Source organism: Sparus aurata, chromosome 10, assembly GCF_900880675.1.
Source record: "Sparus aurata chromosome 10, fSpaAur1.1, whole genome shotgun sequence".
In the NCBI taxonomy this organism is placed as follows: domain Eukaryota; kingdom Metazoa; phylum Chordata; class Actinopteri; order Spariformes; family Sparidae; genus Sparus; species Sparus aurata.
In genome coordinates, this window is record NC_044196.1 from 17389053 (window position 1) to 17402561 (window position 13509).

General features: G+C 43.1%; 1 protein-coding gene across 7 annotated transcripts in view; it reads left to right on the top strand.

Moving 5' to 3' along the window:
• Positions 1-13509, top strand: part of clcn3 (chloride channel 3) — a 38756-nt gene that overhangs the window by 12323 nt on the left and 12924 nt on the right. For 5 of the 7 annotated variants that reach the window (XM_030430101.1, XM_030430104.1, XM_030430105.1 and 2 more), the window contains 4 exons: positions 8661-8821; positions 10120-10219; positions 11352-11539; positions 12362-12484. In XM_030430101.1, coding sequence (XP_030285961.1) covers positions 8661-8821; positions 10120-10219; positions 11352-11539; positions 12362-12484 — 572 coding nt within the window. Of the gene's footprint in view, positions 1-1615; positions 1893-8660; positions 8822-10119; positions 10220-11351; positions 11540-12361; positions 12485-13509 lie in introns of those variants that run through there. The other 2 variants (XM_030430102.1, XM_030430107.1) reach the window with 2 other exon arrangements.

Consider the following 13509-nt stretch of genomic DNA (forward strand, 5'->3'; position numbering starts at 1 on the left):
TTTCATATAATAACACATGATTACACCGGGTTTACAAAACACCTTCCGCCCTGAAATACAGAGACTGTGATTCTGCTTACTCACGAAATCCACCTCAGTTCAGAACGGCGTAGAGGTTAGGTCTGTCTTGCATTAGGGCACAGATGTTACGAGTCGTCCAGATGTTATCTCAGGTTTCATATCCTCTCTGTAGAGTGAGGACTAGTAATTGAGCAACGCTGTGTGTGACACTGGACCCACTTTTTGCTCGTTCTCTCCTCCGCTCCCCAGTTTTCTTTTTCTCTTTGCATACTGAAGTCACAGCCGTGGATTGTGTTCTGAAATAACCAAAGTAACAAGGCAAATTGGGAAATAACTCCCATGAGCATATAGTTATGTCTTGTTTGTGTGGTTACAAAGCTCCCTTTCATTTAATCTCTGAAAAGGCCGAGCAATTTTGATTTGAATTGGCGAAATTCTGCTTGTTGTTTGTCTCCTTCATCAATGATGTAACTGCAGACAGACAAACCTGACTTTGGTGGAATGTAACTAAGTTTTCTCAAATTCTTGTACAAGTACAAGTTTGATCTACTTGCACTTTACTTACTATGGTTTTTTTTTTTCTTTTTATGACACTTCCCTGACACTTCAGAAGAAAACATTAACTTTTTACCTGACACTACATTTATCTGACAGCTTTAGTTTCTAGTTGCATCACAGGGTAGAATGTCAGCACACAGACCATATGAAGAATTCATTAAATAAAGATGTTCTGTAATAGATAAACTACCCTTCAGTGAATACAACTACTGAAAAGATTGATTGAAAATGAATTGGCAGATATTTTGAGAACTTTCTAGAATATATTTATTGATTCCAGCTACACAAAGTTGAGGACTTCCTTCTCGTTGGAATAGATTCTGAGTTACTGAATTAATTCTGAGGTGTGGTTTGATGGTTGGACAACACAAGCACCGTGAAGGGGTCGCTCTGGGTTAATTTTCATCAACTCTGATGGCATTACACATTATTTCCGGGAACTAAACAAGCAGTTGATTAATGGAGGAAATAATCAGCACATTAATCCTCAGTGATAATAAGAATTAGTTGCTGTTGAAAAAACTTAAAAATCAGCTCCATCTCAATAAACTGCAACAGCAAAAATATACTTATTAATGATGATCTCATTATATAATGTGTAATTCTATTTGGCCACAGTGGACAAGTGCTGTTACTTTTAATACTTAAGTACATTTTCCTGATTATACTTACTATTACTTATACATACTTTAACTTAAATAGACTTATCAATGCCCTTTTACCTCCACCATTGTTGAGCTATTCAAATTTCAATATATCTTTACTGCAACCCCCCTACACTTGTTCAGAATGGACTATTCCTTTCAGAGTGCACCCTCTAACACACACACACACACACACAGACACACACCCCTGTGACCCGGCGCCATGGTCTCTCCCATACAGGCAGGGCTCGCTGATCTCCCCTAGCAACCAAGCAGGCAAGGCTGACCGGCCTGGTGTGATCGTCTTTCCCTTTGAGTGTGTGTGTGTGTGATGACATCATCAGCTCCAACAGTCAGCTGCTGCAGTGGAGAGAGAGAGAGAGAGAAAGAAAAGGGAGGGGGGAGGGACACACACACACAAACAGAGAGAGAGAGACACACACACACACACTCTCTGTCACACTCACACAGCCTTGCTCGTCTTCCTCTGGTAAACATGGCAGCGGCTGAAACACACACAGCGAGTGGTGCGTAGAGAAGCCTAGCTTAGCTTTTAGCCTAGCCTCGTCTCAGCTGTCAACATGGAGGAGGAGGACGCAGCGGCCGACCCCTATTTGCCCTACGACGGGGGAGGGGACACCATCCCCCTGCAGGAGATCCCTAAAAGAGGTACGCCACGTCCCCTCTTCTGTTCTTCCTTCCACCCCTTCCCTCCCGATTCCCTCCATTCCAAGCGCTGCTGAGATGACAGAGGCCATCCACCTCCACCTCCACCTCCTCCTCCTCCTCCTTCCCGTGCAGTGAGTTCATGTAGCCATATGGCAGGCAGACACAGGTTAAACAAACGCTGCCTCATGTGCTGTTGGTGTGAAAATAATGGAGTGCCAGTGTGGATTAGAAGCTGCCATTACTCTGCTGTGCTGCATGTTCTGTTGAGAGCAAAACAGCTCATTTCACCTCTCAGCTCCGTTGATGATTAACTATCAGTGTGTGTGTGTGTGTGTGTGTGTGTGTGTGTACATCAGCCAGAGATAATGAGATAAAGAAAGGGGTTGATTCAGTGTGAAGGCTTGTGCCAGGGCCTGTAAGCGGCGGCGACTAACATCACGGGCATCCATTTTAAATTCACCACACAGAGGTACAGTCGGGGCTTAAGCTATGACACATGTGAGCTGGACGGTCACAGGTCTGTGTGAAGCGTTTCACAATGTCCCTGCAGTGCGAGGACACCTGTTGGCCACATTCAGGACGTCACAGCACATCGCGTCACACATAACAGGGCTCTCTTGGGGGTGGGGGGGAAGGCACGCAGTCAAATGGTGCCAAATTATCACTTGTTTCTCTGCAACAAATGTGACTTCTTGTGCTGTATCGTTGTTGTCTTTCCTGTGTCGCCTGAAGGGAGTTTTTCCTTTCAGTTGTGCGAGTGCTCGTGTGCGCTAGTTCCTCCAGGCCTCGTTAGATTATTACGGTGAGCGAGCAGAGACAGAAGGCCCCTGGTGAGTTTGGGACAGATCCGCTGCTGCTGCCTGCGTCCACATTTTTGCAAAGGGACTTCACTTACATCCAAGCTTTTATTTCCGCTCCTTGCAGACGCACACACATTCGCGGTCTTCGGACCAGTTTGCGATCCCCTCCCTTAATGATTTTGACCACATTGAACCAGCTTTGGTTGTGTTATCTCCTCGTGGCTTCCGAAATTGAATCCACATAATTTCCTGCTTTAATAACCTTTTGAAACTACCCCTGCAAAACAAAACAGTAGAACAGGAATGTAGGCTATAAGGACATTCACCTTAAAGCACCGTGGCCTTGTCTCGACTATCTGTGACCGCCATGTCATATGTAAACACACAGAGTAAAGTTAGGTAAAGGGGGCATTTGAGTCCTCGAGCTTTGTGGTTATTTGACGGCCTTTCTCGTGGGACTGCGGGGATTCCACCAGTCTGGTCATCAGGCTGGCTCTTCAGGCTTTAAGGAGGCCAGTTTACGACGCCGATCACATGACGGCTGAGCACACTAACCCCTGCTCCAACATGGCTGACCCTGGGTTTCGTAGCCAGCCGCCTCTAAACCTCCCTGATCAGATTTACTCAACAGTAGTAGTAGGGCTAATATAAGGGGAATGCAGTGGTGGTCAAAGGATTGAACAAGCAGTTTTTCTGATGGTAGTTTCCCACCTCACCATTGATGATGGTGGCATTGACAGTCAGCAAGTCTCTGTGTGCACTGATGTGGCTCTGAGCCCTGACGCAGGCAGATGAGAATCGCTGTGTCACCGTACTTATACACAGGGGGAAGGAAACTGAAGTCTTGTTGTCTGCTGGAGCACGACGCTGCCGATGTGCTTGTATGCAATCCCCGTCGGGTTCTGTTGCAGTGGCGTCTTCCTCGCTTGGCTCAACAATCCTGACGGCTGCCAGTAGTGCAGCAGCATCAGGAGGCGCTCCACCGATTCATCTCATCAGCCAAGTCCCTCGGTTCTTACTGGGAGTTGAAAACATTCCCTTCTAATTAAGCCACATCCTCTCTGTTCTTACTGGTGAGATGGACGTTTTGCAGTAGTCACTGCAGTGAAGAGCTGCAGTCTTATATCTGTGCTGCGTCGACTTCAGAGACTGATACTGCTGGGTTGTTGACATTTAGAGTTTTATCTCGATGTGAATCTTTTTATATACTTAGTATTTTTGTCTTCTATTAATGGGTCTGTCCTGCATTTCTAGAGCATGTTTGCTCAAAATCTCTCTCTCTCTTGTTATGAAATGTGTACCTCTAGGCCTTGTTTCTTGATTGTTGGTTTATTTTCTTCTGATACATCAACATCGGATAACTTAATGTCAGATTGCGATTTGTTATACGTAGTTCAGCAAAAACTTCGCCATTGTCGGGGGGCATCATCGAGTAACTGTGTCGCTTGCTCGACGAAACCTAAATGTGCGACAACATGAACTGCAAATCCATAGAAAAGAACTATCTTTAGTCCAAATTAATCTCCAAGTTTATTCAGGAAACAAGGGAATTTGTTTTGGCTCTCTTTGTCCTGACACAGAACTCATGCCGACTGGAACAGGTTGTCTTTAAAGACTCTGCTAGCAGCTTGATGCACAAGGTCATAATGCTCTGAAGAACAATCCTCCCTAACTTCAGTAAGCTGTTCTTTGTATTAGATCAGCAAAGTGTTGGTGCCACTCTGGAACAAGTATTCCTGGCTGAGAGATGGTTCTTTGTCTGTCAAAACACAAAGAACTAGTTCCAGAGAAGGCTGTAGCTCCGAACAAGAACCTGCACCACCTTGGTTGAAAAGGGGTACACTTGTTCTTACGATGCAGATGTGCATTGAATAAACATGTGGAAATCTCTTTTAAAACCGTCAATTAGAAAGTCACCCCACCCAAAGCAAACCTCCTCTTCTTTGTGTGAAAGGTCATATGTCAGACCTCTGTATCGACCACTTTTGTTGAGTCAACAGTTGAGTCATTGTCATCCAAACTCCCCTTTACTTAAACACACCTTATCCTTGTCAATCCAGACTGTTGTCGTCATTCTGAAATCAAAATGGAGAATGATGATATCAGTCTCCTTGCCAAGCCCGACACTCTCACTGCTGCTGACTCTGCAACAGCTCACACACTCACTTCCCTTTTTCCCCGTCTCTGGACCCGACATGTATCAGCTGGTCAGATGAAAGCTACACTTGACCATCTTGTTCCTGCTACTTACAGAAATTCTCAGCAAAAGGGAGTTATTTCTTTTCTCCCACGTCCTGTCAAACATCAAAGGCAGTGATATGAGTTAATAAGCTGCTCTTTCAAAAGCTCCGTCATGGCCCACATCGGCAGTGTGGGAACTCTTTGGGAAGCAAGCTTCATCTCCTGCTTATGTCTCCAGACTGAGATGTATATCATTTGATGCAAGGCATCATCTCTTTTAAACTGCTTGTGCACTTCATTTGTTATGTGGTAATACATGCACGGAAAGGATGCAGATGCACCAATGCCACTTTCTGATCTGTTTTATGGCCCTGGTTAGAGCCATCAAGGGGATTCGTTTTAATGTTTAATGCAGATTACTGAGGTTTAACGGCCATGAAAGAGTCCTTGTTTGATGGTCATGACCCTGCACCAGTCGGAGATTAAAAATGTTCGGGGAAATATGTGATGTGGACTGGAATGTGTATGTTTGCTGTTCAAATGCCTCGATATCAACGGTGGTATGTTGGTCGATTGGCATTACTCTCACCCTGCAGTCACACCCTTGTCTTTAGCAGTGTAAGAGCCAATCAATGAGCCATGTTGAGGTTACCTTTGTTTCTTATTGTTAGAGATCAAAACATTTATCTGGTAATAAAGTTGACGAACCTGTTGGAATAATTTAAAGTAAAACTCTTCTGTGACAGCACACTGAATTTGAAAAGACATTTGTTGACGTCATCTTGGGCTTTGGGGATCACAGACATTTTTCAATATTTTCTCATTGTAGACCAAACAACTACCGTAATTTCCAGACTATAAGCCGCTACTTTTTTCCCACGCTTTGAACCCTGCGGCCTATAATATGATGCGGCTAATCTATAGATTTTTACGGGCTAACGGCCTCCAGGGGACGCTCTAGCAGGAAGCGCAAGAGCGAGACAGACAGGTGGAAGAGATAATGCACCGAGGAAGACGCTAGTTTGTGTTTTGAACAGTCATTTTGCGCATCATGCACACACCCTCATCATGGAAAACACACGAAGAAATGCATATGATGAAGCTTTTAAGTTAAAGGCAATCGATCTGGCTGTCAAAGAAGGAAATAGAGCTGCTGCACGTAAGCTTGGCATCAATGAATCGATGGTGAGAGACGTTGGAGACGGCAGCGTGAAGAACCGACTCAATGCAAAAAAAAGACAAAAGCTTTCAGAGGTAATTAAAGCAGATGAACTTGAAAACGTTCTTGAAGACTGGGTGAACACACAGAGAGCAGACGTGGACACCTGCGGCTTATAGACAAGTGCGGCCTATATATGTACAAATTTGTTTTTTTTTTTTAAATTAGTTGGTGCGGCTTATATTCAGGTGCGCTCTATAGTCCGGAAATTACGGTAATCAATTAATCATTAGCAGCAACATCCACATGACACTTGGCGTATAGCAAAATTGGTGTAGCTTCAGCTTCCTATCTGAAAGTCTGACTGATGAAACATTTGTCTAAGCAAGAAATGGCCTAGCATTAGGGATGCTAGAGGTATTCGTCACTAGTTTCATGATTCAATGTATATTAATAGTTTACAAAATTGTCAAAAAATGCCCAAAGTGACGTTTTGAAATTCATTTACAATCATAAATGTCAAAGAAAAGCAGCAAATCCTCACATTTGAGAAGCTAGAACCAGCAAACTTTGATATTTTGGCTCGGAAAATGACTGTAATGGTTAATCGATTATCAAAATAGTTGGCGATCATTTTCTTATAACAGACCAATTTATTATTCGACTAATCATTGCAGCTGTACTTTGCATTGCACCCCTATTTTGCTTTGAGGAATCTAATTTGTAGTTGGGTTTTTTTTTTATTTACTGCTCTGGTTGTTGAAGCTATCACCCTGCAGCAGTGATACCACACCCAGCCAGCAGCACCCCAGTGCTTCTTGGCCCGCAGTTAAGTTAGAGTTTTTCTTGCCGTTATCTTTTTCTAATATGGAAATGTCCTTTAAACTCACGAAAGGATCACCTGCCCATGAATTTCTGTCACAGAAGCTAAAGATGCTAACTGCCCTTTCACTGGACTAGACGGCCACAGTCTCTTTTAATTATGTGCTTTTAACCACGTCAGACTGGGTGCTTCCTGTGTTCACTGCTTTCTTCCATGAATGAATGTGACATTGCTGAATGCGCACAGACAGGAGAAACAAGTTGCACTTGTACGTGTGCCCAGTCATTATTCCGACCTGTAATGGCACATATTTGTCTCTGTTCTTCTGACCGCTTAAAGAGAAAATGTAGCTGATTATGTCTGCCTCCCCTTTGTCCGTGTTTCACAATGTGCTGCCTTTGTGCCTTTTGCAGATGAAGAAGAAGTCTCACATATTTGTGTCGTCACAAGTAGGAGGATTAGGCTCCGCTTTTGTGGCGATCTCAAATGTGGGAGGACGGGCTCTCCCTAAGTTATCATACACACTTCATGCCAGATTAAAGATGTGACACAGCTTTAAACCTCACACGATGGCCCTTTTAATACAGGAAGTCGACTCGCTGAATCATGACAACATTTTTTTTTATCCCATCCTTGACTCATATATAATAGGAAATATTAGTTTTTTACTTTCTTTTATGTAAGAAATGTTGCATCATGCAGCCATTTCAGCTGGGGGAAGCCAAGTGGTGGCACCCATGCAAATCCTGTGATATTTCCAGATAAGATGTAGAGAGAATTAGCCCGTCGGCTGCTTCTCCTCGCTGTGAGTCTTCCTGTCCCTCCGTTTTATATTGAGTCTCCTCATCCAGACAGAACCGATCAGACCTAATCAGTAGCATTTAGTGTCTCGAGCTCAACTGTAATCTTCTTCTTATAGTATCAGCACAATCTTCTAAAAGTCAGCAGACAATGTTTGCGCTGTATTTTTTTGTTTTTTTAATCGCTCAAAGTCATAGTCATGTTGAAGTCATTACTGAACTGACCGGACATGGTAATTGGGCCTATAGACAACCGCATTGTCTCGCAGGCTGTATGCTGATACAATCAGAGCAGCGCCAGTGAGACCGCCAGACGTCCAATTAGTTAAAGTTTTTTTTTATGCTTTAAAAGACGGAGGGTTTTAATGACTCTAAGAAAAGGCCCACAAAGCATCTGCTGAAGGTTTTATAGATATCGTAAAAATTTAATTGACTTCATCTTGTGCAGAAATAGAGCTTTTAGTAAAAGTTGCTGATTGACTTTTGTTGTTCGAAATGTGAAATATAAGACTGCCTGCAGATAGACGCATCCACCTACACACACACACACACACACACACACACACACAGCGATCTGCAGACCTGCAGGAGTTTACTCATCCAGAGGTTTCAGCGGGGCAGAAAAAACCTCCACTCCTGCATCGTTTTTGTTCCAAATGACGGACTGCAGGCCTCACAGGGGTTTTTTTTTTCTCTCAGTGTTGGCTGCGTTTCTGACTGTGCTGTTATATCTCAGTGGTGACTGTTCTAGCTCTGCAGTGTTTCTGATGAGACGGATAATGGAGGAGCTCTAATATGCTGCGGCAACAGGCAGCATCACTCAGATGGATCTCTTTTCTTTAAATCAGTATTTATTGAATCAAACAGTTTACTTAAAGTAGATTGTTCTGAACGCTTTAACCACTCCTGTACTGGTTACAATTTCTGTTTATGAGATGCGTGGAATCGCAGTAGTTCTGTAATATATAGATCTGAACACTCATGACTTTCTCTTTCTATCTCCAGGGTCTAATTACGCCATGTCTAACGGGGGCGGGGCACCCAGCAGCACCACCCACCTGTTGGACTTCCTAGAGGAGCCCATCCCTGGTGTGGGGACCTACGATGACTTCCACACCATCGACTGGGTCCGCGAGAAGTGCAAGGACCGGGAGAGGCACCGGAAGGTGAGGGAACTAAAGCACCAATGCAACCTTGAACCCTCAAGGTCTTGGTATACTTCAAACAAGCTAGTTTGTACTAATAGCCTCAGACATACTGTTGAGCTGCCAGTTTGCTGAATCAGAACTTCTTGTCGGGTGGTCACCTTCAGCTGCCGTCGAGGTCGAAACAACAGATTGAATAAACCGCTGCTTTTGTAGCATAACACAACCTGAGACAACTCAACAAGCACCTCTGAAGCATACTGAGCCCTTCGGCTTTAAACATGGGCTGAATATCAAAGTGGCATGTCAAGTCTCCAACTTCCTACCAGCAGTATCCGGTCTTTAGAAAGAGTAAAGACCAGGGTTTAATACCTGTCTCATACAGTTATTATTGGCCGAAACGTAAAAGAAACGCATTTTCTTTCACATCAAATTCCAAGTGCACATTGCTTCTGTAGCACAGATGTATTTGTGATACAAGGTTCAAACTGATTCTCATCTCTCACAGTTTCAGCCCATTTCCAGTTCATACAGCTTTTGACATTAGCTGGTGTCAGCGAGAAATCTTCTGCTGCACAGGAAGTGATGTATCCCGCACTTCCTGTGGGTCGCACAAAAGAAGAACTTGGTTGTTTGCATCAGCAGTTTTAGCCTGAATGGCTTAACAGAACAGGAGAATAACAAAAACCTAATGAACCTACAGAAGAAGATATTTTATCTGCAGTAAAGACAAGGAAAAAAAATAATAATATCGAAACCACTGGGCAAAAAATGAAGTGGATGTTTTCTGCCACAAAATGATGGTTATTCGAACAAGTTACTACTAGATAAAGTCTCTTTTTTAACAGTTGAAGACTAAGACGAAGGTCAAGTATGAATTTTCATGCTCAATATAGAAATCTCCCTAACCCCTGAATGAACCGTCAGCCTTCTGTCCTACATCTTGATACGACCTCACTCGGTCAACACTTTTATCCAAATATTGACACAACTCTGCCGCCCTCTTTCCAGAAGTGGTTTACTGCCGGACTACTATAAAAGGCACCTCTGAGAATTGCTTCATTTGTTTGAGTTGCGTGTTGCTTGAATTCTTTGGCAAACATTGTTTTTACGACCCGGTCTTGAAATATTGCAACAAACTAGTTTGTTGAAGCAGCAGCAGGAATCCTTTCATAGTGGAGTAGATAACTGAATGACTGCTTATCCCTGTGAAGTAGTTATAAACCTTACTTGCACTGCTGCCAGTATTAGTCATTTATACTTAGTTTCCTGTCTTTTATATGTATGTAATGTAGCTTTTGTTCACTGTGTGTTTATAGATAAACAGTAAGAAAAAGGAGTCGGCATGGGAGTTCACAAAGAGCCTGTACGACGCCTGGTCCGGGTGGCTGGTGGTGACGCTCACCGGCTTGGCCTCAGGTAACACACATGTCACACATGCGCACAATACAAACACACTCACACGGCCGTTATCTCTTCCGCTGGTGACTCTCACATGCTTCGCCTCGAGCAGCTCACGCTCTGTCTTTTCTCTTGGTCTCTCTCGCTCACATTTAACCACTCGCTCACAAACACAAACAGAAGCACTTTGTCTCTCCTGCAAGAGCCTCGGCAATCCTCAGAGCAGCATCATATGCACAAACGATGATATCTCTATGACCATGAAAAGAGAGATAACATACAGGCCTTTGTAATCCCCTGTGAGCACCAGTTAGTCAAGGCTTTTTCTTTTTTCCCTAATAGGAAAGCTTCTCTTTAGATCCAGGTCACAGGACGGGGGAATAGTGCCACCCTCTAAAGGGTCTCTGGTACTGATTAACATTGTTTTCCTTAATCAGACCGTAACTGTGTTGCCATCAACGTAATTGTCTGCACATCATGAGATATTGCATTAGAAAAGGTAGATGTTTTTTATGGTGCCTTTTTCTAAAAAGGGTTAATGCCCTCAATGAGACATGACTCATCAGCTGTTTACGTTCCAAGGTTTCCTTTAAAAACACAAGAAGTAGCAGCAGATGAAGTCTCCCCATCGCTCCATTCAGTTCTGAAGTAACCCTGCACAAATTAATACAGAAACAATATTTCCATCATGTTTTCTATCATTATTCCATTATTTTCTTTTGCCAATTTTCTTGAATTTTGCAATACATTTGGATGGAAATGCAGTTCATGACACAGGTGATAAAGGCTCATCCGATCTGAAACATTTTAGTCCTAAATTTGAAATTAACAATTTAAATTATTTAAGACCATCACTGATTTTAATATCTATTAATTTGAGGTGTGTCTGCCTTCTTACTTTGATATTTCTACTAGAGAATAACGCTCCTGTCGTGATTAAATACATTTGAGGGAGCTGCAGATGGAAGGGCCGGTTCAAAGGTTACATTTTGTAACACCGGCTTTTACGGACTTGTGCCTACCTTGCTGTTCTAAATTAAAAACCAGTGAAACATAACTAGCATGCTAACTGCCTCTGCCTCTTTTTCTGTTTTCCTGCCTTCACCTCTCTTCGCCCCTCGTCTCCTTCCTCGTTCCCTCCTCCTGCCAGGTGCTTTGGCTGGCCTGATTGACATTGCTGCTGACTGGATGAACGACCTGAAGGAGGGCGTGTGTCTGAGCGCCATGTGGTTCAACCACGAGCAGTGCTGCTGGACGTCCAATGAGACCACGTTCGCTGAGCGGGACAAGTGTCCTCAGTGGAAAAGCTGGGCTGAGCTAATACTGGGGCAGGCCGAGGTAGACTAGCACATGCTGGGGACGTTAGCAACCGCAGCAACATTGATCTGTGGCCTGATGGCATGAATTACCGTGTATATATACAAGAGACAGCCAGGCCTTTATTTGAATTCAGTATATATTTCTTTTATATTTTAACCTCATTTTTTTCTGATTGAAAACTCAAACAAGTAACAATAGAAGTGGCGACTCTGGTGTGATTGGTGTGTTGTACCGATGTACATTATGATGAAGATTACCATGTAAACGACGGGGAAGTCTACCACCCATCTGTGTTTTATCAGGCCTTTATTTAAATACTGGCCTTTTTCAAAAAATAATTCCAACCAAATTATGGACTAATTATCTTAGAAATGAGAAAATATAATGATAAAGCTTTTATAATGTGTCCTAATTTGGCCTTGGTGGAAGTGACGGTGTCGACGTAGAAATACTAGTCAGAACTAGATGTAATGTCTTGACATCTTCAGAGTTTAGCTTGTGGGACGCATGCAGTCTGTAGAACTTCAACAGACTGCTAGTGCTATGAGAAGTTACATGAATATGAACATTTTCCATATGCATCAATAGATTAGACTCACTCCGAAAGTTGCTACAAGGAACTTTAATTTTTCGTTGGGGACAAAAATGGAACAAAGGAAGCTTGGTTCAAATCAGTTGATTAACTTAGTTTTAAGGGAGAAGGTTTGAAACTCATTAAAGTAGAGAACGAAACTGAGCGATAATGTAACATCCATATGTACATCCATTATAGGTTTGATTTTTGGTACCGGCGAGTTTATTCTCACTCCTGCTGCTCTCCTCTACCTCACCTCTCTGCAGGGGCCGGGCTCATACATCATGAACTACTTCATGTACATCTACTGGGCTCTGTCCTTCGCCTTCCTGGCCGTCTGTCTGGTCAAGGTGTTTGCTCCTTACGCCTGTGGCTCGGGGATCCCTGAGGTGAGGAAAATGTCGCTTTTGCATACAGTATGTGGCTTAGTTATCTCTCCTTGGTTGCTGCATTGAAGCTTTTTTGGGAAAACTCCAAACATCCAAGAGTGGCTTTCATGCAGCTCCATTTTTTCGTTGAAGAGCTTTTTGATAGGTAATCATTTGGTTGAAGATTCCTGGCAGGCATGTTTTTGTTCAGTCACACATCCCCAAATTATTTTGTATTATTATTTTATATCAGTTATAATCAAACGAATGAGGTCAGCAGGTTATCTCTTCATGTGTCTGAAGGTCTTTTCTGTCTCTGTACAAGCTCCTTCACTCTGAAACAGCCGAGAGATAGAACAGATCATCAAAAGTCTCTCTTATTTTCTCATGTCTGATCAATTTGCCCTGGGCGTCAGAAGCTCGAAGCAGCAGCACATGAAACAGAAGGCCTATAAATCTCCTGCTGCTGCCTCTAAACGCTCCATGAAAGTGGTCGGATGAGTTACGTGCACTTTGTGTGTGGTCACGCTTCTGGGATTCCCTTTAATGTCTTGAAGTGGCTTAAAATTGTTAATTCAGTGGGCAGCAGGGAGACGTGACAGGTTTGACCGTGCTGTGGAAAAAGCCATTTTGAGGTGAGCTTTAAAAAAAAGAAAAAAGTCCCTTTCGTTGCCATGGGAACAAGAGTGCTGGAGCCGCAATGCTGAGCCAAGTGTGTGGTCGATGGTGACTTTGAGCAGGAGGTAGATATGCAGCTTAAGCAAAACCTGAATGAATACACTTAAGGAAATCAAAATAGGAAGCTTGAAAATATTTAATCAGACATTCTGAAGAGTATTTTTCACTATTTTCTGCACATTTCATAGACTTAACAATTAACAAATAAATAAAAAAAGAGAGATCCTTTTAGACGGCAAATGAACATGGAGCTATTGACACTAGAGCGCCATAGCTCTAATAGGCTTATTTAGACGTAACAAAGGTACAGTTGACCTTGTAAAGAGTAGCTTTAAAGACATTTGAGCTGGACTTGTTATCCCAAACCA